This window comes from Micromys minutus (genome assembly GCF_963924665.1).
Source record: "Micromys minutus genome assembly, chromosome: 21".
NCBI lineage: Eukaryota > Metazoa > Chordata > Mammalia > Rodentia > Muridae > Micromys > Micromys minutus.
The window spans coordinates 9,161,182-9,182,553 of NC_137956.1; the positions used below are offsets into that span (position 1 = coordinate 9,161,182).

At 43.4% G+C, this 21,372-nt stretch overlaps 1 protein-coding gene across 3 annotated transcripts in view; it reads right to left on the minus strand.

Moving 5' to 3' along the window:
* SCG3 (secretogranin III) overlaps positions 1-21,141 on the minus strand; it is a gene marked incomplete at both ends in the record, with an annotated part of 39,812 nt that extends 18,671 nt beyond the window's left edge. For 2 of the 3 annotated variants that reach the window (XM_080934918.1, XM_080934917.1), the window contains 9 exons: positions 584-667; positions 2,963-3,079; positions 7,061-7,238; positions 13,054-13,203; positions 14,323-14,465; positions 19,499-19,714; positions 19,809-19,854; positions 20,384-20,436; positions 21,051-21,141. In XM_080934918.1, the coding sequence (XP_080791044.1) occupies positions 584-667; positions 2,963-3,079; positions 7,061-7,238; positions 13,054-13,203; positions 14,323-14,465; positions 19,499-19,714; positions 19,809-19,854; positions 20,384-20,436; positions 21,051-21,141 (1,078 nt within the window). Of the gene's footprint in view, positions 1-583; positions 668-2,962; positions 3,080-7,060; positions 7,239-13,043; positions 13,204-14,322; positions 14,466-19,498; positions 19,715-19,808; positions 19,855-20,383; positions 20,437-21,050 lie in introns of all 3 variants that reach the window. The other variant, XM_080934916.1, reaches the window with a different exon arrangement.
* Positions 21,142-21,372: the final 231 nt, after the last annotated feature.

Consider the following 21,372-nt stretch of genomic DNA (forward strand, 5'->3'; position numbering starts at 1 on the left):
TCATCAGTGTTTATTGAAGCCCATTATTAACCCCTGAAAACAGTTTTAACAGTTTAAAACACCTCACACATAGACACACACACACACACAAACACCACACACACACAGAGACACATACAGACATCACACATACACAGACAGACACCACACATGCACACACAGACACCACACACCCCACATACACATACAGATACACACACACACCATACTATACACACAGACACCACACACATACCAGACACACACACAGACACCACACACACACACACTGACACCACACACACACACACACACCCCACACAGAGACACCACACACACACAGACACACACAGACACCACACACACACAGACACACACAGACACCACACACACAGAGACCACACACAGAGACACCACATACACACACAGACATACATAGACACCACACACACAGAGACCACACACAGAGAGACACCACACACACAGACACACACAGACACACACACACAGACACCACACAGACAGAGACAACACACAGAGAGACACCACACACACACACACACACAAACACACACAAACACACACAGACTTAAGTAAGTCCTACCTGGGAAAAGCTTGCTTTTGCTGTCCGTACTATTTTTTTCTAGCTTGTTCTTGGTCTGCAGAGCGATCGTCTCATCCAAGTTTTCTAGAGAGAAGAGAAGAAATGTGCTTTAATTTCCTGAGACATAACATTAAATGTTTACTCCCATATGTGGCGATTACAGGCACACACCACAACTCCTGTCTTCGATTTTATTTATTTATTCACTCATTTTTAAAAAATTTTAATTTCCTTTAAATCAGAGCCTCATACCCTAGACTGACCTGAAACTTTGGCTGCAGCAAGGCTGGCTTCCCGCTCTTTTTGAATCCCCTACCTTAGCTTCCCTAGTGCTGGGATAACAGGCTGAGTCACCACGCCTCCTGGCCAGCTGGCTTAGCTTAGTAAGCACTTAACTCTAATGACTCTTTGTGTAAGAAGCAACTTGTGGTTAGTGGTTACCATGTTAGACACTTAGCATCAGGTAGCTTCAGGAACAACTGGTTACACGTAAGTCTTTGCAGTATCTTGACATATTTTCACTGGAAAAATGTCAAAGCACAGAGTTCCCAAGTCTCACTGTTGACATTGTCCCGAATAACATCTGGTATTCTGTTAGAGCTTCGGTCCTCAACCTGTGGGTCATGACGTCTTTGGGGTCACACAGCAAATATCCTGCATATCAAGTATTTAGATTAAGGTTCCGAGCACTAGAGGTTCTCCACTTGTGGTCTGTGGCCATTTTGGGTGTCAAATGACCCTTTCACAGAGGTCGCCTAAGGCAATTGGAAAACACAGAATCTTACATAATGATTCCTAGCAGTAGCAAAATTGCAGTTAGGAGGTAGCAATGAAAATAATTTTATGGTTGGGGGGGGGTGTGTGTGCCACCACAACATCAGGATCTGTATTAAAGGGTCAAAGCATTAGGAAGGTTGAGAACCACGGTGTTAGAGGAACTGAGTTGGCTGGACAGCACCAACTATAACATGAACACACTTCCTTTTAAGGTAAAGAACACAGGTATGTACACATATACACCTACATAGACAAGACACCTGGAAGACTAAACCAAAATGTTACGAGGGCATTGGTATCAGGAGTGATTTTTAACTTTCTCTTATGTTTCCTTTCTTTTTTCTTTCTTTCCTTCTTTCTTCCTTCTTTCTTCCTTCTTCTTTCCTTCCTTCCTTCCTTCCTTCCTTCCTTCCTTCCTTCCTTTCTTTCTTTCTTTCTTTCTTTCTTTCTTTCTTTCTTTCTGCCTTGAATAGTTTTTAAAAGAAAGATGTTCCTTTTTTGTAATCAAAATAAAACCAGGAAGAACCAACTGTACTTATGAGAAAATCCTTGGGCCCCCTTGGATCATTCTGCATCCTGCTGTCATTTCCAGTGGCATTTCCTTATCCCTTTGCTTCTCTTTGCCCTAGCAGAGACTCTGAGGTCACCTTGCCAAAACCACATGGGTGGAAAAAAGTACCCAGGGAAAGAAAACTCCTTAAAAGACAAACAAACATCTGAGCACCCCCAATACATAACCGAGAAACCATATTTTAATTTTTTAAGATTTATTGAATGTGTATGAATATTTCCTCTTTATGTATGTGTGTGTACCATGTGTGCACTGGCTAGTTTTATGTTGATTTGGCATAAGCTAGAGTCATTTAGGAAGAGGGAACTTCAATTGCAATGAGGCACCCCAAAACATGCCAGCCTGTGGGTGAGTCTGTGGGCAAACCCGTGATGCATTTTCTTGAGTGACAAGTGATATGGAAGTGATCGTGGTGGCGGCGCTACCCCTGAGTTGGTGGCACTGGCGCTTTAAGAAAGCAGACTGAGCAAGCCAGCAATCAGTGCTGTTTCATCCTTCATTTTACAGATGTAAGAAGTGAAGCTTTGCCAGGTGCAGGGCCTTTCTTCCCAGCATAGCGGAGGGGCCTCCTGACTGCTGCTCTAGTTCTTTTTTCTTCCCAGCATAACGGGGAGGGGGGGGGCTCCTGACTGCTGCTCTAGCACTTTCTGCTTGCCACGTACAGTACTCAGAGGGGGAAAAAAATCAAGGCTTAATCTGAATTTCTAAACACAAGTTAAAAAAATATTAACGAGTTAAACTGTAATAAAATTGCTACCTAAGGATTATCATAAAGCACTTACTTTACTCATAAAGTAAAATTTAATGTAAAAATGTGGGAGATTTCCCTTTAAGCTGTATTTATTAAGAGGAAAAGTAGAGGCTGCCTAATTAATTTTGTTTGTATGCATCACAAACCCAGGCGGTTCTGTTACCCTGGAGATCTGGGCTGCTCTGGCATAAATCATCAAATTAGTGAAGTAATTATTGCCAGAGCCTTACTTTGCTTTGAGCAATGGGAATGGCTGTGGTAAAGTGAGGCAGGGTCTCACCAAGGTAGGAAACGCCTTCCTCTGGAGATATTGTTCCGTACTTCACCATCATCTTCACAAAGTCAATCAAGGTCTTCATGATGGTGATCAGGGTTTCTTTCTCTTTTGCTTCCTTTTCTATGGAAAACAAAGCAAAAAAAAATTCATTAAAATATTTCCATTCATATTATTTCATGTGTTTTGGCTGCAGAAGTCAGAAGAGGGGGACGGATTCCCCTGAAACTGGAGTTACAGAAGGTTATGAGCCACAGTGTGGATGCTGAAGATTGAACTCGGGTCTTCTGGAAGAGCAGTCAGTGCCCTTAACTGTTCTTAACATCTCTCCAGCCCCCATGAGAACAAAACTAATTTAAAGACAAGTGGTAGAAAATAGTTTTAATTTTCACTGTTAATTTATGAAATATAGCTTCATAGGTATTGAAATATCTTTCTGTTTATTTATTACTAAATCCACATACATTTAACTGAAATAACCCCCCAAAGCTCCCAAACCGACACATGATTGGAAATATAGGGCAGTATACAGCTATACCAAACTGCGTTTAGAAATGAGTACATGCCCGGCAGCCCTTGCGGCGGGCTGAGGGTGTCAGGGCAGTTCTTGATGGCTGTGGCTGGTTCCAAGGCTCTGTCAGGGGTCAGGACCCTAGTGGTGGCAGTGGGGGGCACATGCCCTGAGGGTCTCTTGGAGTTTCTGCAACCAGCAGTGCAGCAGCTCGACTCTCACTTGCACGCAGTCAGAGAAAGCCAAGTGGAGCTCCAGGAACAAATTGACCACCTAGTTACAAAACTGTGCTGGATCAATGAGGATCTGAAGGTGGCCCTGGATCTGGACCCCTATGTCAAGAAGCTGCTTAATGCCAGGCGACAAGTTGTCTTGGTCAACAATATTTTACAGAATGCACAGGAACAACAAAGGCAGTTAAACCACAGTGTGGCCATGGAAACAGCTAGCCGGAGAGCCATGCTAGACTCAGTTTACCCTCCTGGTTCTCCAAGCAAATAAGCTCGGGCCTGTGACCTGAGTATACAAGTACTAATCTCCAATGTCTTTGTCCTGGTACACATTCGAAGATTCCAGGAAAGTCTCTTTAGACCTTTGGTTTGTTTGCCCTATGTACTTATTCATGTAGCAGCCTCAGGAAACATGCCTACAGCAGGACTATTTCCTAAAGAACCTCTGTTACAGCTTGTCCTTCCAAGAAAAGAAAGAAAGAAAGAAAGAAAGAAAGAAAGAAATGTGTACATATTAATATTAACTTTTCCACGGGGGCTTTAGTTACATCTGAACTATTGTAGCAATAAAGGAGACAGTAAAAAGCTAGCATCTGGTGCTGGGATTTTAGCTCAGTCGGTACAGTGCTTGCTTAGTGTGTACAAGGTGCTGAGGTTTAAGCTCTGAATAAACCGGATGTGATGATACATCCATGCCTACAATCCCAGCATCTGGGAAGCAGGGACAGGAGGATTAGAAATTCAATGTCACCCTTGGGTATGGAGTTTGAGGTCAGCCTGGGATATATGACACTGTCTTAAAACAATCAATGAAACACACAAACCAAGCTGCCTGAAAGGTCAATAAAGAATGCTCTATACAGCAGGATTTTTAAGATACTGTGAAACTCACAGGTTGGGAGGAAGATGAATAAGACTTGACTTTAGCCATCACAGTAGGAGATCAAGGACATGCGTGTATATTTAGCATTATGCTGATGCTCTTCAGTGACTCACTAGAGTGACAGAGGTTCTGAGCTGGTCATTTGCCAACCAATGGGACAAAATGGTGCAGAACAGACCCCCCAGACGCACGGCCTGGCAGCTTCAAGCAGAGAGGCCGGAGCCATCTGGCCAGTGTCTGGACCTGAAGGGCACACAGAACTCTCTGGGAATGGAAGCTCATTGTAAGATCACTTTATGGAGGGAACCGATTCCAGTTCCAGAAACTCTTACACAGTTGCTCACTTGAGAGCAGTAACAGGGGAAACCACTGGGGCGGTGCAGGGAATCTGCCTGAACAGCAACAGGAGAGCTGGAGACGGCCATTGCGGATGAACCAGAAACAAAAGGAGCCAGATCCTGCAGACAGCTCAGTACACATGTGACAGACGAGACTGGGCTAGGACTTGTTTAAAAACGAACAGTCTCCCTGAGTGTATGTGTGCTCCTGACTTCCTTCCTCCAGTGCTCCTTGAACTCACTGGAAAACACACACACACACACACACACACACACACACACACACACACACACACACAATCCAAGCTGCAAATATCTAGTAATGCCCTGAATCCTTTGGAGGACAAACAAGGTTCCCACTAAGAGAGGAAGATGAAGACAGCTTTCCAAAAAGATTGAAGACACCTGGCAGGACTTCCTCTCCATGTTTCGTTTTCTCTTTTGACAATGTGCCTAGAAAACACACTAGGTGAAACAAGGCAGACACAGATAGTGCCTTCTCTCAGTTCATTACCCATGGATTCAACTAACCAAGGATCAAAAATACTAAAGAAAAAGAAAGAATGAAAGAAAGAAAAATTTAGTGAGCACAAACAGATCTTTTTTTTTTTTTTTTTTGGTCACAATTTTCCAAGCAAGACAGAAAAACTATTTCCATAGCATTCCACTGGGGTAGGCATTGTGAGTAATTCAGAGATGACTTAAGGTCCATGGAGGATGTGTGATGACTACATGAAAATACTATATTTTATCCTCCCCCTCTCCCTCCCTCCCTCCCCCTCTCCCTCCCTCCCTCCCTCCCTCTCTTCTTCCCTTCCTTTCTCTCCCTCTCCCCACTTCCTCTCTGCATGCATGCATGTATGTTACAGGTAACGGAATCCAAGCCCTTGGACATGCTAGGAAAGCACTCTATCTCCGAGCTTCAGCCACAGTCTCTGCACCATTTTGCATAAAGGACTTGAGTAGGTGTGGATTTACTATCTGAAGGAAGTCCTGACGTCCCCTCTACATTTATGGAGAGACTACGGTATGTGGAATTTAAAATAGCCAAGGTCATAGAATTAGAATGGAATTGCCGAAGACTGGGTGTAGAGGGAAAAGCTGGGAGGTGCTGGTCAAAGGCATCAAGTCTCTGTTCTGTAGTGTGAATGAGTCAGGACACTGTGCAGCTTGGTGGCTTTGGCTGACATCACTGGATCACGTACTTGAAATTTGCTCAGAGGGCCAACTCTTACAATAACAAGAAGAAAACGAATAAACAGACAATGGCAACTATGTATACGGGTGATAGATGTACAGCTGCTAGCAATGATGCTCATTCACAATGTAGATGAACACCAAAGCACCACGCCATGTGCATATTGTATACAATTTGGCGTGGTGAGACACAGAATCATGCTATGTTGCTAAGGCTAGCCCACCATATAGACCAGGCTGGACCCATACTCATGGTTATTCTTTTACCTCAGCCTCCCAAGAGCTGGGATTATAGGGATATAAAAAATATATATAAATATATAATACCATATCAATTACGATCCACTAAAGCTGAGAACAAAGCATTAAAAAAGCTGAGGGACCAGCGAGATGACATAGTTGCTAAGAGCTAAGAGCACTCTCTGCCAAGCCTGATGGCCCTGCATCCCATCCCGAGAATCCTTGCAGCCGACAGAACAAAACCTGATTTCTTTAAACTGTCCTCTAATCTTCACATGTGCACTGTGGCACACACGCCTACACCCAAAATGAATAACTAAATAAAGTAAAAAAGGCTGATAACAAAACCCAGCCATACTATAGAGTGAAGGCTGGGCTGTGTCAGGGCGGGATGGTGATTCCTCTCAGCATGTGAGACATTTGGGTACCTGTACCCAGCAGATGTTCCATGACTGTTTATTGAATAAATAAACAAACTGTCTATTAGCAAGATTAAATTATCCAGAAACTCTACATTTCCGGATTACCCTTCCCATGGCTAGTACACTGCTTTTTTGAAAAAAAAAAGTGAAATGTTTTTCCCAGCCAACAGTTTATGTCATGGAGAAGTGCACTTGGGAACCATGAACAGGAAGAAAGCCACCCACACACTTCCAAGAATTACTGTCTCATTTCCCTTCTGCATGCTCATAAAGTGGTGGTTACCTGAGTCGATGCTTGTAAGTAGTGCATAAAAGTTGGGGAAATACTGGAGCTCCTCAAAGTCACCTTCCCCATGGGGATTAGTTCTCCTTTCCAAGCCATTGGACAAGGTCAAGGTGTTAGATACTGTTTCATCGTTTTCATGGTTAGGAAAGCCATCTTGGATTGCTGACACTGGAGTCTTCAGTGCGCGGGGGTGGGGTGGGGTGGGGGGATAACAATAAAAAAAAAAAAACATTGTTTAGAAGTAACAACTCAATCCTCTCTGTGACCTTGAATGGGAAGTCTCCTTCTTCACAAGATTCTGCAGGTTCTCAGTGTAAGCCAGCCTGAGAAACTAAGTATCTTCGCATGGCTCAGGAGAGACTAGACTGGAGATTTCTACTGATCTGCTTTGGCCAAGTTCCCCTCAGGAGGCTTTCATTGAAGAGGAGAGAGTTTTGATTCACACAGTGTATAGGGTTGGGGTGGGTGGGATGGACCAGGTCATTAGAAAAAAAAGCTTTTCCAAGCATCTGTCAGTAACGGAGTACTCACACCTTGGAATTTCCAGGGAACATTTGTGTCTAGATGATGCTTGACTCCCCCTCCCAACCCGCTACCGACCTGATCTTTGTTCCTATGTTGGTGAAAGCTCATTTGCCATTCAGTAGATAAGACAAAAATCTAGGAGCTTTTCTTACCTTTCTCCCTTTATTTCCCCACATTGGATCCAGCCGCCCTTGTTGGCTCTACTTCTAAATCTTAGGGCCTTTTGTATGTCTCTTTCTCCAGTAACCCTTGTGAGTTCAAGCAACCCTTCACCTCCACTTTCTAACGGATTTACCATGTATCTCAAATCTCTTCTCAATTCAGTATCTTATATCCTGGGGGCCAACGTATCTTTCTAGAAATCAGATCTTATGGTTCTTTTGCTTAAAATCTCCTACAAGGAGGCCAGTGACATAGCTGGGCTGGTAAACTGCCTGCACTCACAAAGTTGATCCCTGAACCCACATTAAGAATAAAGGTTGAACCCAGAGGCACATACTTGTATTCTCAACATTAGGAAAATGGGGATAGGCATATTTCTTTGGCTTGATGACCAGTTAACTTATATTGCTTGATAAATACCAGGTCAGTGGGAGAGCATGTTTTAAACACAAAGTGGTTGGTGGCTGAGGAATAATGCCCTAGGTTGTCCCTGGCCTTCACATGAATGCCAACAGGTACCGAAGCCCCTATGTAAACATACCCACAAGTACACAGGTACACATGTATATGTGCAATTACACCATCAGATGCACCTGTACACATGTAAACACACACACACACACACACACACACACACACACACACCCTTGCTATGGTTTCGATATTGATTATACCTGTCAAAAATCACATTGAAGTTTAAATTGCCAATGAAAAGGTTTTGAAGGTAGGGCCTTTGCAATATAAGAAGCTTATGTAGGCGTCACCTTCAGGAATAAATTAATGTTTGTGTTGGCTTGAATGAGATGTCATCCATGATCTTTGGACATTAGAATTTATGTTTCCCCAGGTGATGGTGCCTTCCGGGAGGTTTAGGAGGTGTGACCTGTTGAAGGAAGCGTGTCATTGGGAGCTGGCTTTGAGGTGTTAAAGCTACATGCCATTCACAATTTGCCCTCCATTTCCTGATTACAGGTTAAACTATGAACTTTCAGCTTGCTGCTCCAGCTATCATGTGCCTGCCTGCTGCTATGGTGATGGTGGTGGTGGTGATGGTGGTGGTGGTGGTGGTGGTGATGGTGGTGGTGGTGGTGATGGTGGTGGTGGTGGTGGTGGTGGTGGTGATGGTGGTGATGGTGGTTGTGGTGATGGTGATGGTGGTGATGATGGTGATGGTGATGGTGGTGATGGTGGTGGTGGTGATGGTGATGGTGGTGATGATGGTGGTGGTGATGATGGTGGTGATGATGGTGATGGTGATGGTGGTGATGGTGGTGGTGGTGATGGTGATGGTGGTGATGGTGGTTGTGGTGATGGTGATGGTGGTAATGGTGGTGGTGGTGGTGATGGTAGTGATGGTGGTTGTGGTGATGGTGATGGTGGTGATGGTGGTGGTGGTGGTGGTGATGGTGGTAGTGGTGGTGATGGTGGTGGTGGTGGTGGTGGTGATGGTGGTGGTAATGGTGGTGGTGATGGTGGTGATGGTGGTGGTGGTGGTGATGGTGATGGTGGTGGTGATGGTGATGGTGGTGGTGATGGTGGTGATGGTGATGGTGGTGGTGATGGTGATGGTGGTGATGGTGATGATGGTGATGGTAATGGTGGTGGTGGTGATGGTGGTGATGGTGATGGTGGTGGTGGTGGTGATGGTGGTGATGGTGATGGTGGTGGTGATGGTGATGGTGGTGATGGTGATGGTGGTGGTGGTGGTGATGGTGGTGGTGGTGATGATGGTGGTGGTGGTGGTGGTGATGGTGGTGGTGGTGATGGACTTTCATCACTCTGGAACCATAGCCCAAATAAACTCTTTAGGTAAGTAGCCTTGGTCAGTGTTTTATCACAGCAATAGAAAAGTAGCTGATACAATGTCTTTCTTGAGAGACTGAAGCAGGTCTGAAGACTGAAAATTAAGAGGACAGGAGAAGGCAGGGAAGCCCCTCCCTCTGGTCTACTTTGTCTTTCTGGTTGATGCAGCTAATAATAAAACCCAAATTGCCTACAGGGATAATGGTGTGTGCATATGTATGCTTGTGTGTGTGTGTGTGCATGTGGGTGTCCAGTCATAGGATGGAGATCAGAGGACAACTTTAGCCACTTGGTGCCTCTTCCACCATGTGGGTCACTTAGGTCCCCAGGCTCAACAGTGGCTGTCTTTATCTGCTGAGTCATTTTATGGCTCAAGCTTGCCTAACCTTTTAAACATGAAAGTTGCATTCTTTGTGCAACCTAACTTAAGAAGACACAGGGTCGCCGACACAGCCATTGTAAGGAAATGTAAGTGTGCCTCTCAGGAAGCCTGACATACCTTCGATGCGGACTCTTTTTTCCTATGACTTTCTGTTTCAACATTTGCTGACTTTGCCTCATCCTGGTTTGTCCTGGGATTCTTTTCTGAGCTGTGGTCAAGAATCTGGTTTTACCTGAGAGGAGCCTCTCGCTGAAAGGATTTGGGGTGTTGGTAGCTCTGCCAGGCTGTGTCTCTTAACAGTTGTCAAGACTGGGCTAGTTGTATGTAGCAGCCTAGCTATTGTGTGGGAGAGGGTGAGCTGTTAAAAGGTGGGAGGCACCCCTCTCCCTCTTACACACACACGTGGTTGTCCTTCACTTTTTCCTCTCCACACATGGTCTCACCAGAAGCTGCCCCATCTCCAGCTTTCCACCCTCCAAAGCTGTGAGCTAAATACATTTCTTTTCCCTTAAAAAAGATTTATTTTCACGCGTATGGGTGTTTTGCTTGCACACATGCCTCTGTGCCATGCGTGTGTGTGATGAAGGTGGAAGTCGGAAGAGGACCTTGAATCCCCTGAGAACGGAATTACAGAAAGTTGTGAGGCATTACACGGGTTCTGGGAATTAAATCTGCATCTTCTGGACGAGAAGTCAATATTCTTAGCTGCGGAGTCATCCTTCCTGTTCCTATTTCTTTATTATTATTATTATTATTTGTTCTGAATTATCCAGTCCTTGGTATTCATTCTGTTGTAGCAAAAGGAAGTGGATGAAGGCAAAATCCTCCAGTATGGTCCCTTGGCTTTTACAGTAGGCGGCAGACTCTACACATGGCTAGGCAGGGTCTGGGCTGGGTCAACTCCTCAGTCTCATAACACTACTCTCTTTCTGTGCCAGCCGCCAGTCCTCGTTTCAGTTGCCTGGATACTCCACACGTGTAGCCTCTCCTGTTTACAAGTTAATCCTATTTGACATTTAGTTCTCAGCTCAAATTGCTTCCTTAGGGAAGCCTTCTTTTCAGCCTACGTGTAGAACAGGGGTTTTTTCCTCATCTAGTTGCCCTTAAAATGACCACTGTTGGAAGGCAGTTTATATCTTCTGCTGGGACTTTGCTTTTGTGGGAGCAGAGACTGGTTTTTTTTTTTTTTTGTTTGTTTTTGTTTTTGTTTTTTTTTGTTTTTTAATGAGCAAGGCATTTTTAGCATTACATTCGGTACTCTAAAAGAATATTTCATTTGCATTGGTGCATTTAGATGGCATGAACACACAAGCCAAGCCTACAGACATTTAATAAATGAATGAACACTGAAGGGTCTTAAAAATCACCACAGCTGCTTCAGTTCAGACTTGTACATTTGTTCTTTTAAGGATATGAAAAGTGTGGTGGTTAGAATTTGAATGGCTCACTACTGCTGTATTTTCTCACCGTAATAGGAACCCTAACTGAGAAAGCATTCTTTTTTAAAGAGCAAGTAGGATCCTTAAAAGATATTTGAATAGGTGCCAGCTCCTAGGAATTGTTATCAAGAAGACAAAGGGAGAGTCTCTAGGCTATCGTCAGAGATCTAGAGCTATTTTTATTTTCTGGCCCTGGTGGTTTACATCTGTAACTAATACAAGCATTTGGGAACCTGGGAGGTGAGGACAGAAGAATTTGATCTAGAGTTCAAAGACAACTTGGGATATACAGAAAGTTCAAGGCTATTCTGAACTACATATCACACACACACACACACACACACACACACACACACACACACACATCTGAACCCATACAAACATTACCATAATACATGTGGTGTTTCATACCTATAATTTAGCACTTAGGAAGCCAGAGGGCAGATTTTTTCATAGAAACAACCACTTTCCAAGAAAAATCCAAACCAAACAACAGAAACATTATACTCGGTGTACCATTATTTTGTATTGGAAAGGATGCTGGAAGTGACAAAGAGAGAGTTCCAGCTCTGGGTACTCTGGCAAGGCAAGGAACCTGACATCCTCCTATGGGTTATTTCTTCAGAATTATAAAGAGAACTGAAGAAGGGGAGAACGATCACAGCAGCTTTGCTGATTCCAAGAGAAAAATGCAGAGAGGAGTCTGGGAACCGGAGCTTATGGTGAATGGTGTGGTGGTTTGGCTAGCAATGGCTCCCATAGGCTCATGGGTCAGAATTCTTGGTCCATAGGGAGTGGCACTATTAGGAAGTGTACATTTGTTCTTTTATGAATGTGGAAAGTGTGGTGGTTTGAATAGGAATGGGTCCCACAGGCTCGCAGATTTGAAGGCTTGCTCATTAGTGAGCAGTGCTATTAGGAAGGGTGTCCGGGTTGGATTAGGCATGTTGGAGGAAGTGTGTAACTGTGGGGGTGGACTTTGAGGTCTCTCATACTCCAGCCACACCTAGTGTGACACACAGTCTCCTTCTGATGTCTTGTGGATCAAGATGTAGAACTCTTGGTTTCCCTGGTCATGCATCTCTCCATGATGATAAAGGACTAAACTGTAAGCCAGCCCCAATGAAATGTTTTTCTTTACAAGAGTTGCCACGGTTATGGTTTCTCTCCACAGAAAGGAAATCCTAACTAAGACAAATGGCTAGCCCAGATAAAAGGTGATAGACAGGCTTCTCAACAAGTAAAAAGGGAGATGGGGCAGGTGGAAGAACACAGCCTAGAATAGAAGAACGGTATAAGATGGGGGTGGGTGGGTGTATGAGGCTGCTGTGCAGAGGACTGATTTATCTATCCAATTCCGTGTGAGTGTGTGTGTGTGTGTGTGTGTGTGTGTGTGTGTGTGTGTGTGCCTGTGCAGGCATAAACACGCACTGGGAATATATGATAACGTTCACTGTTCATGGAAATTGAATATCAAAAAACCTGTGAAGTACTGGTTCTAGAACACTGGCACAGAATAGATAGTTGTAACATATGATCCATGTTTCCAGTATGCTAAACATGCTATACTCTCCAAATATTCTCTGGCATCAGGCAAGGCACTAATTGTACAGAGACACAAGAGCATACACACGTGCCTGCCCATGTCACGCACACATTCCTTACACACATGTACGTACCACTTTCTCCGGTATTTTCCCATCCTGACTCTCAGCCCTGCTTGTAGGTTTATCCGGGGCCTCCTCATAATTGCTGGCCTCTTTTGAAATCAATTTTTGTAAGGCCTCTGCTACTTCATCTTCCAGAGTATGTGCCTGGCTTTCAGTGATCTGTTATAGAGAGACAAAGCATATATAACTGCTATTCCTGGGATTAAACAAGCAAACAGACAAACATCTGAACTCTAGTTGAATCACTTCTTGTCCTTTTGGTTAAGATCATATGTAAATCCCAGTTGAACACATAGGCACTATGTAAGCATTCACAGTCCAAGCTGTCTACATTCTTCCTCACCTAGGACTCTATGAACTCCATCAAGGAACAGCATGGCATGATTACCCTACAGATGCAGTAGTGGCACACATGCCTTCACGTAACCAACTGCTCTCTAATCAGACATAAGGCCTGCTCAATGAAAGTGAAGACATGCCTGGTGCTGGAAACCTCGCTACTCAGTGCTAGTGAAGTCATGGACAATCTACACTCACTTCTTTACTAAACCAGCACATCCCTAACAACAATCTACACATTTGTCCTTATTCCCACAGGTAAGTACAGTCTTCAACCCTGATCAAGAAAACTTCTCTTTGCAACAGATAATCCTGTCTTATGTAGGCTGTGACCAAGACTGCCCAGCACTTCAGGAGGAAGTGTCTTTAGGTTATTCATGCAAGCTCTAGATGCTACTTTCTGAAACCCTATGGATGCTTCCTTAGCGAGTAAGTGGGAGGGGGCAGGGGATGCTGGTCCTACAGCTGTAGATCACATGGTCAGTTACATGTCCCTTGTTACTATAAAGCAAAGCAAGAGCCAAGGTAAAATTTGTTGGGGGTTGTGTCAGGGCTGAACAGCCAAGCTGAGACTGGGGTTGATTCAACTGCTCAGAGTTCCTCAAACACAGTGCAAGTTTCTGCTCGTGCTATTTCTGGTTTTGCCATACACATCCTCGTTCTCTGCTGGTTATATCCAGCAGGCCATAGCACTTCCTTCTAAGCTCATTTCCAACACCTCTTCCTCTGAAGTCTTTCCTGACTTCCAGCTGGGCATAAGACATTCTTTGGCAAGTTTCACAGCTCATCCAACTCTCAAACAGCTTGTGTGATGGGTGTGTGCACTTATCTGGCTCTTCTGAAAAACTGCAGGGAAGTTTTGGGAGCCTACTAGGAAGCACCAGAAGCATTTGGTTACGTTAATTATGAGGCTTGACTTAGGACACAGCAAACACTTACTAGGCCGAGATTCAGCAGCTTAGAAACGATCTTGTCAAACACTCCTCTGTCGTTCTCTTCATATATCCTTGTGGCAATTTTATGGACGATGTCTTCAGCAGTTAAAGGAGTTCCGTCCAGTTGATGAAGGCCATCTGGGTCATCTAGAGAGAGCAAGCACAACTTCACATCTTGGTGAGCACAGATCTAGTCCACGCATCATTTTATAATCTCTCCCTTTTGAAATACTTAGCTTTTTCATTACACTTAATTAATTAATTCGCCGCCCATCTATCTAGAGATAGCATCCTACTAGGTCACCTTGGCTGGACTGGAACTTGGAGCAGTCCTCATGGGTGTGGACTGCCATGCCTGTCTGCTAGAGAAGCTCTACGTAACAAAACTTAATGTGATAAACCACAATGCCAAAAGACAAGGGAACTTATTTCACGAGCTTGGAATCAAAACTTTGATATAAGGCAAGAGATCTGTACAAACGAAGTGCAAATACTCGTATAGAGGCCTATAAATATATGTCCTTAGTTTTCCTTGGAATGCAGCATAGACTCAGACTAAAGCAAGGGACCATCCTGAGGGAGGGAAAGGGGCTCAGTGTGATGGGTCACTCCTGCAATCCTCGCACTTGGGAGCCTGAGGCAAGAGGATCTCCTTGACTTCGAGTCTAGCCTGGGCTACAGAGGGAGCTCCTGTCTCGAAGAAAACAAAACAAACCCAAACTATAAACAGCAATGGTAATGACAATGACACATGACAGGAAGTAGGATGAGGCCTGTGAAGCTCAGTTCCGCCCTCACAAGGATCCCGGGAATCTACCACATTGAGCAGACTCAATTTAGTGTTTACCTTTCTCCGTCACATAGAGGCAGATGGGAAAGATCAGTGGTAGTTTATGCCAGTGATATCTCTTGCTATTTATATGACATCGGATCACTATACAGAATAAGGGTGTTGGGTTGTTTGCTTAGTAGTGGCAGAGTGCTTAGCCTAGCATTGCAAAACCCTAGTACTGAAAAAAACAAAACAAAGCAATAAAACAAGTGAATACGAATAACAAGGCCACCTATTTAGTGCTGCTTTCGTGAAGCTGTTATAAGGAGCAGATGAAACGAGACGTTTTGCACCCTTTGAGTCATATAATCGCGTGTGGATGAATGCACTACTGTAAAATGCACAGCAGATTTGGATTAGTTTTTTTAGTTAAAGGGACTGTGATTATCTTTTGTAGAAAGTAGAAAATGAATTCCTCACCAGATATGCTATGAATAATGCTTTTTTTAAAAAAAAATTTTTTTGGAGAAAGGGTATCATTGGGTAGGTTGGCTTTGTACTCACAGAGATCTGCCTGCTTCTGCCTCCAGAGTGCTGACATTGAATGACATTACACCCAGCACTGTGAATAATTTTTATTACTTTCACTCAAAGAAAGAACAACTTATTTCTATCTCAATTCTGCCTTTTTTTTCCCAAGGCCCTTGGAGGCTCGAATTTTTTTCCACAGTGTGGCCTTTCTTCTAGACTGTGGAGATGGTGGCATCTGCAGCCTCAGACAGACTCCTCCCTCGTTTGGAAACAAGCTTATTATGATGAGCTGTGATTGGGCACAAAGGCCTTGCTTTTTTTTTTTTTTTTTTTTTTCAGCTATGAGGCTTTTGAGACCCAAATGCCAGAATGACAAGAATCACAGATTTAGATCCCCCTTGGCTGGTGGTAAGTTGAGTTCTATTTCTCAGGATCACGGCCTCTCTATCGCTTTGGTCTGAATTTTCCATTTGTGGGTTGCAAGTCAGGCGCTGGGGAATAGTCTATGCAGAGGTGGAAGAATTTACTTCCCTCCGCACTTGTCCCTCAGGATCTGAGAAAGAAAGAATGTTGGCTGCCTGCTGAAGCTGGAAAATAACCCAGATGACTGTTTTTCAGCTCATTTACTTCCCAATGGGGAGAAGGCTGGTAACTCAGAAGTACCTTCCTCTTCGGCTGCCCCTCTGCAGGCTCTTTAGCCCGGAACTCAGGTCTCCCACAGTGGAGCTTTGCTGGCTGCAGTTAAGAGTAAAGCATTTGGCCACTGCCTTTAGCGTCCACTAGTTTCTCCTAAGTGCTTTGAAAATGAACAGAATACCTCACGGTGATTTTCCTGCTGTGCACAGAAGAGTATTTTATGCTCCCTGTGCGAAGAAGAAGTCAGAGAGAAGTCAGCATGGATTCATATTTTAAGCCTTTAGGCAGCTACAGAGTTCTCTACAGACATTAAAGGACTGTGCCTTGTCATTATGTCCCCATGAGCATCTGATATCTCTAGCATCTCATTTAATACCTGGAGTTCATTTCTCTGGTAAAATTAAAGTCTTCATACGTACCAGACACCGGAAGTAGGGTGATGGCTGTATCTAGCATTTCGTTTAATACCCAGAATGCATTTCTTCAGTCAAATTGAATTTAAATCTTACTATCTGCCAAACACTAGTAGAGTGATGATTATTGGGCTGAACATGGTCCCTGGATGTACTGAAATTATTATTGTAAGATAAGAATTACATGAGTTTTTTTTTGTTTTGTTTTGGTGTTTTGCTAGTGAACACACAAAGAAGCCCAAAGCATGAGTAATTTAGAAGAAACTGGCAAAAGCTCTTCATTTGGATCTTCCTTTTAGAGAATCTCCCCTTCTCTGCCTTCTGGGATGACATCTACACTGTTCTACTCAAACACTCTGTGGGTTCAAACCCTCCGCCTGTAGGATTTGTAGACTACAAAAGGAGACTAGACCTTCACCCATAAAACACTCTCTCTAAGACCCTTGGTTCAGTTTTTCTAGGATCTCAAGTAAAGCTAAAGTAAACCATAGCATAAGCTCAAAGCCATGAGGACTAGCCCTATGGACAAAAACTTGTGAGTTGGTAGTAAAATGAATAATTTAGAAGGTAGCTGCTCAGGTTAGTGGTCAAGTCACAAACAAATCCATGTCTCTGCTGGCGCCTACAGCCAGTATGAGTAATCACGTCAATCAAACATTGCATTGTTTTTATACTTTATTAAACTAAATGTTCCGTTTAACTGGAGTGACTAAACTTGTTTTTGATGCGGTTATGCCTAGTGTCTGTGCTTCTGGCCCATATGCTGTAGGTTAAAAAGTAGAATTCCAGATTTGGATTCCTCAGGAAGCAAAACATAAATCATGGCTTCTATCCACCCAACACATATAACACACTTCTAAGCTCTCTTCAGACCATGGTGTTCTGTGAGAGTCCCATTTAACCGGGAATCCCCACCCCAGAGATAATCAGCATAATTCTTTCATTGCCACGAAACAAAACAAGGACAGAGAAAAAAAGCCTGTCCTCACTTCTGAGCTCTGGTCTGCAGACTGAAATTCTCTCCTTCAAGGCCTCTGTAGGCCAATTTACTCATCCCTTCCCGCACTCCCACTTCCTCACTCATCTATAGACTCATACAGCAAACTAGAGACTATTCAGGCACTGGCCATAATATAGGCCTCTGTGCTTGTGAGGTTTTTGTGTTGTGGATAAAGACAATCATAAGAGGCTACAGCAAATATAAAAATCCAAACTACAAGAAGTGCAGTGAAGGCAAGGGGCAAGGTGTCTATTAGGTCACATGTGCTAGACTAACCTAAGAGTGTTGGACAGTAACTCTGAGGACAGGGACTGTAGGCAGGATTTTGGATTTGGTCCCAAGAGAAAGGAGAATCTATTAAAGAGATGTATGGGAAATAAAGAAGACATGTTCATTGCATACTTGTAAGCACAGCATCTGAATACAGAGGCATGGGAACCTTAAGATCCAGGCCAGCCCAAGCTGCACGCAAGACCTTGACTCAATCCAAATGAACAAAACTAACAGGGCATGCTGGTCATGGCGGCATATGTTTGCAATCCCAGCAGTCAGAAAACTGAGGCAGGAGGATCATGAGTTTAAGACTAGCTTAGATCTTAGCTTCAAGGGCTCTGTGGTTGAGCTCAGTGGTACAGTGGTTTCCTAGCACGCACGAGGCCCTGATATTGATATTGAGCACCCTCTACAAAGAACAGCACACACACACTGCAATATGTCAGATTTGTAAACTAAACCCTCCACTCCAGCCGTCACATCATGAATGGGTTGTCAGAAGCTGGAACGGTTGCTGGGAGATGTGTAAAAGATTTGGCTGTGGTTCAAGTGAGACATGATTGGGTATTGGGTAAAGCTGGTGGTGAGTGAGAACAGTAGTCTTTTGTTTGTGGAGAAAAACAAAGTTGGGAGGTAACATGAGACACAAAATGAGTAAGCTGTGGAAGATTAGAATTGAAGAGGTAAGAAAAAAAAAAGAAAAATAGTTTAATCCGAGATTTCTGTCATGGGGAAAAAAAAAAAAAAAAGGTAAGTAGCAGCTTATTTCCTAAGGAAAAATCTTATTTATTTCTAATTTATTTATTCAATATTCTGGTCACTGACCTCCCTGCTGCCTCCCCCCCCTCTTAAAGAGGACTTGTGGGGAGGACAGAGCTCATGAGCTCATGCTGGGATAGGCTCAGTTTTCAGTGCATCTGAAACCCCCAAAGCAAGACGTTAGGTAGGAAGAAAGTAGGTCTACAGCTCCAAGAAGTCTGGGTTCAAATGCAGATGTGGACTGGCTTGATGATCAAAGGCAAGAGGAGGAAACTTTCAATAATTAAAGAGCGGACATGTTACCATTGGGGGCATTTTAGTTGGTCAAACTATTTGAGGAAATAATATTTTAATTTGTAGTAGTAATTAAACAGAAACAGCAAAATGAATTAAAAATGTAAGATGCAGATATCAGTCTTTCAAATCTTTTTTTAAAGCATCGGTAAAGAAAACTAACCACCCGGCCACCTTTCTCACTTTTTCAGAGTCAGGGTCTGATGGCCTGGTACTCCATGTACTGAATGTCTCTTGCTTCAGCTCCTCCAGTGTTGATCGGGTTACAGGCCTGAGTCACCACACCCGTTTTAGTAAAGGAAACTTTAAAGGGAAAAAAAATAGCGACTCTGTGATTTGTATATTATCAGTAAATTCTGGTTTCACCTCAGCTTTGGACTTGAAAAATGAAAGATTATAAGTGTATTATACACATCTTGAAAGTATGTGACCTTTTCTTAATATGTAATGAAATACTCAAAATGAGAAGAAAAGGCGGAAAAGCATCTTCTATATCTTTTACCTTGAAACTTGTGGTCCAGTCCACTCTTGGTGGAATCATACTCATCCGTCAGTTTCCGAGTTTTGGTTGAGTCAGCATCTTCCACGTTCAGCTTGTTATCCAACGGAGAACTTCTTATGGATTGTTCTTCTTTCCCAACCGTTTCCTTTTCCGCTATTGCCTTTAGCAGATTCAAGTTATCGACAGAAGAAAAGTTGCTTTCACTTGGCTTGCTTTCTGGAAGAAAAGTTCCAAGCCCAACACATCCATTTTAGTTTAGAATTCTGTGACCTACACGGTTAACTGAACAGCAGTATGGTTTCTTTCTTACCTGAAGGGTGTGCCTTTTTAATCTTGTCTGCCTCTGCCTCGGCAATCTGCAAAACAAACAGGAGACAGGTCTGCGTTTAAACCATTGCTTCACTGCTGACCAAGTATGGGAGCCAAATGACTTACTCTCTGTGAGACTGACTTCTGTTTGCAAAGTGCAGGCAGCAGAAAGCACTGCTGTAAGGATTAAATGAGACAAGTCCAAGGGCTGATATGCTTTAATTAATTAATTCCTTTCTTCCTGTGATATTGACAGGTGAGGTAGCATACCATCCCAGCACTTAGGAAGAGGCCGGAAGAAATACTGCCCAGCAAGACTCTGGTCCAAACGAACCAAAACAGGCCACGTACACACTTCTAAGAGTGGCTGTGGTATTGATCACCATGCCTCAGTCTCCATGCTAATCGCGAGAACACAGAATTATTGGAACCAGATTTATCGTCTTTATTTTTGTTAATTTACTATCACGTCTTGGAGTTTATAAATGTAAATAGCTAAACTATCACATGGAAACCACAATAAGTAACAAGAAAGAATAAGATAACATAGGAATTATACTTTTACGTCCGACCTACCTGTTCATTCAAAGGTCTTTCTGCACTTAATTCTCTGTTATGCACGGATTTGTCTAGAATAAATACACATGAATATAAATTTAATGTGTGCTTGGGTGGTCAAGTATGTTTCTTATTAAAACAAAAAACACAATGAAAAAAGATTTTTTTGAGAAATAATTTTGGATGGTTATAAAATAAAATTTATATTAGCAAAGTTTATCAATTGTATACATGGTGAATATCAAAGATGGTGTGTCTATTATATTACTGTATATCCTGAATTAAATGCAATCACACTTTTATTTTCTGATCAGAAATTTAACATATAGTTCTTATTCTTGGCTTATTAGCTCTTTTCAATTGGAAATAGGCTATTTGAATTATCATTGCTGGTACATCATATCCTGCAAATATAATGAGGGGAAATCTTAGCCACTTTAAGAACAGGTACTTGCTTCTCTTTTCAAAATAGGACCATATTATCGTTCTATTATTTTAAAAGTGAAGGAGAAAGAAAAAGCCATCTCCGTTCTCTAAAGTCAAAACGATTCTGTCAATAGCTACGGATACAATCTGCTTAGAAAAACTAGGCAGGGCGATTTAAGCTCACGGGTCACATCAAGCAAGCTTTACCTTTGCTGGGCCAAAGGAAAGAGAACTATAAAGCAGAGCAATGTCCACATACCTTGGCTGCCTTCCGGCTTGGGAAAAGCTTGAATTGGGCCGCTGTTGAGCACTAACACCAGTATCCAAGAGCCGGTCCAAAGGAACCCCATTCTTTCTTGCTCCTCTGCGCTCTGCTTGAAAGAGGTTGGCGATGGGCCCCTGAGCTGTAGCTTTTGTTATGAATGAGAAGGGGAGTAAGACGCTGGAAGGGACTGGAGCCTGGGTGCGGGAAGGGACAGGATCTGGCTGGAGGATGCGGGCTCTTTGGGCCCCCGGAGCAGGTGAGCAGGTGCGGCGGGCGCTGTCCGCCCCGCGGGTGCTGAAGTTCCTGCGCCGCCTGC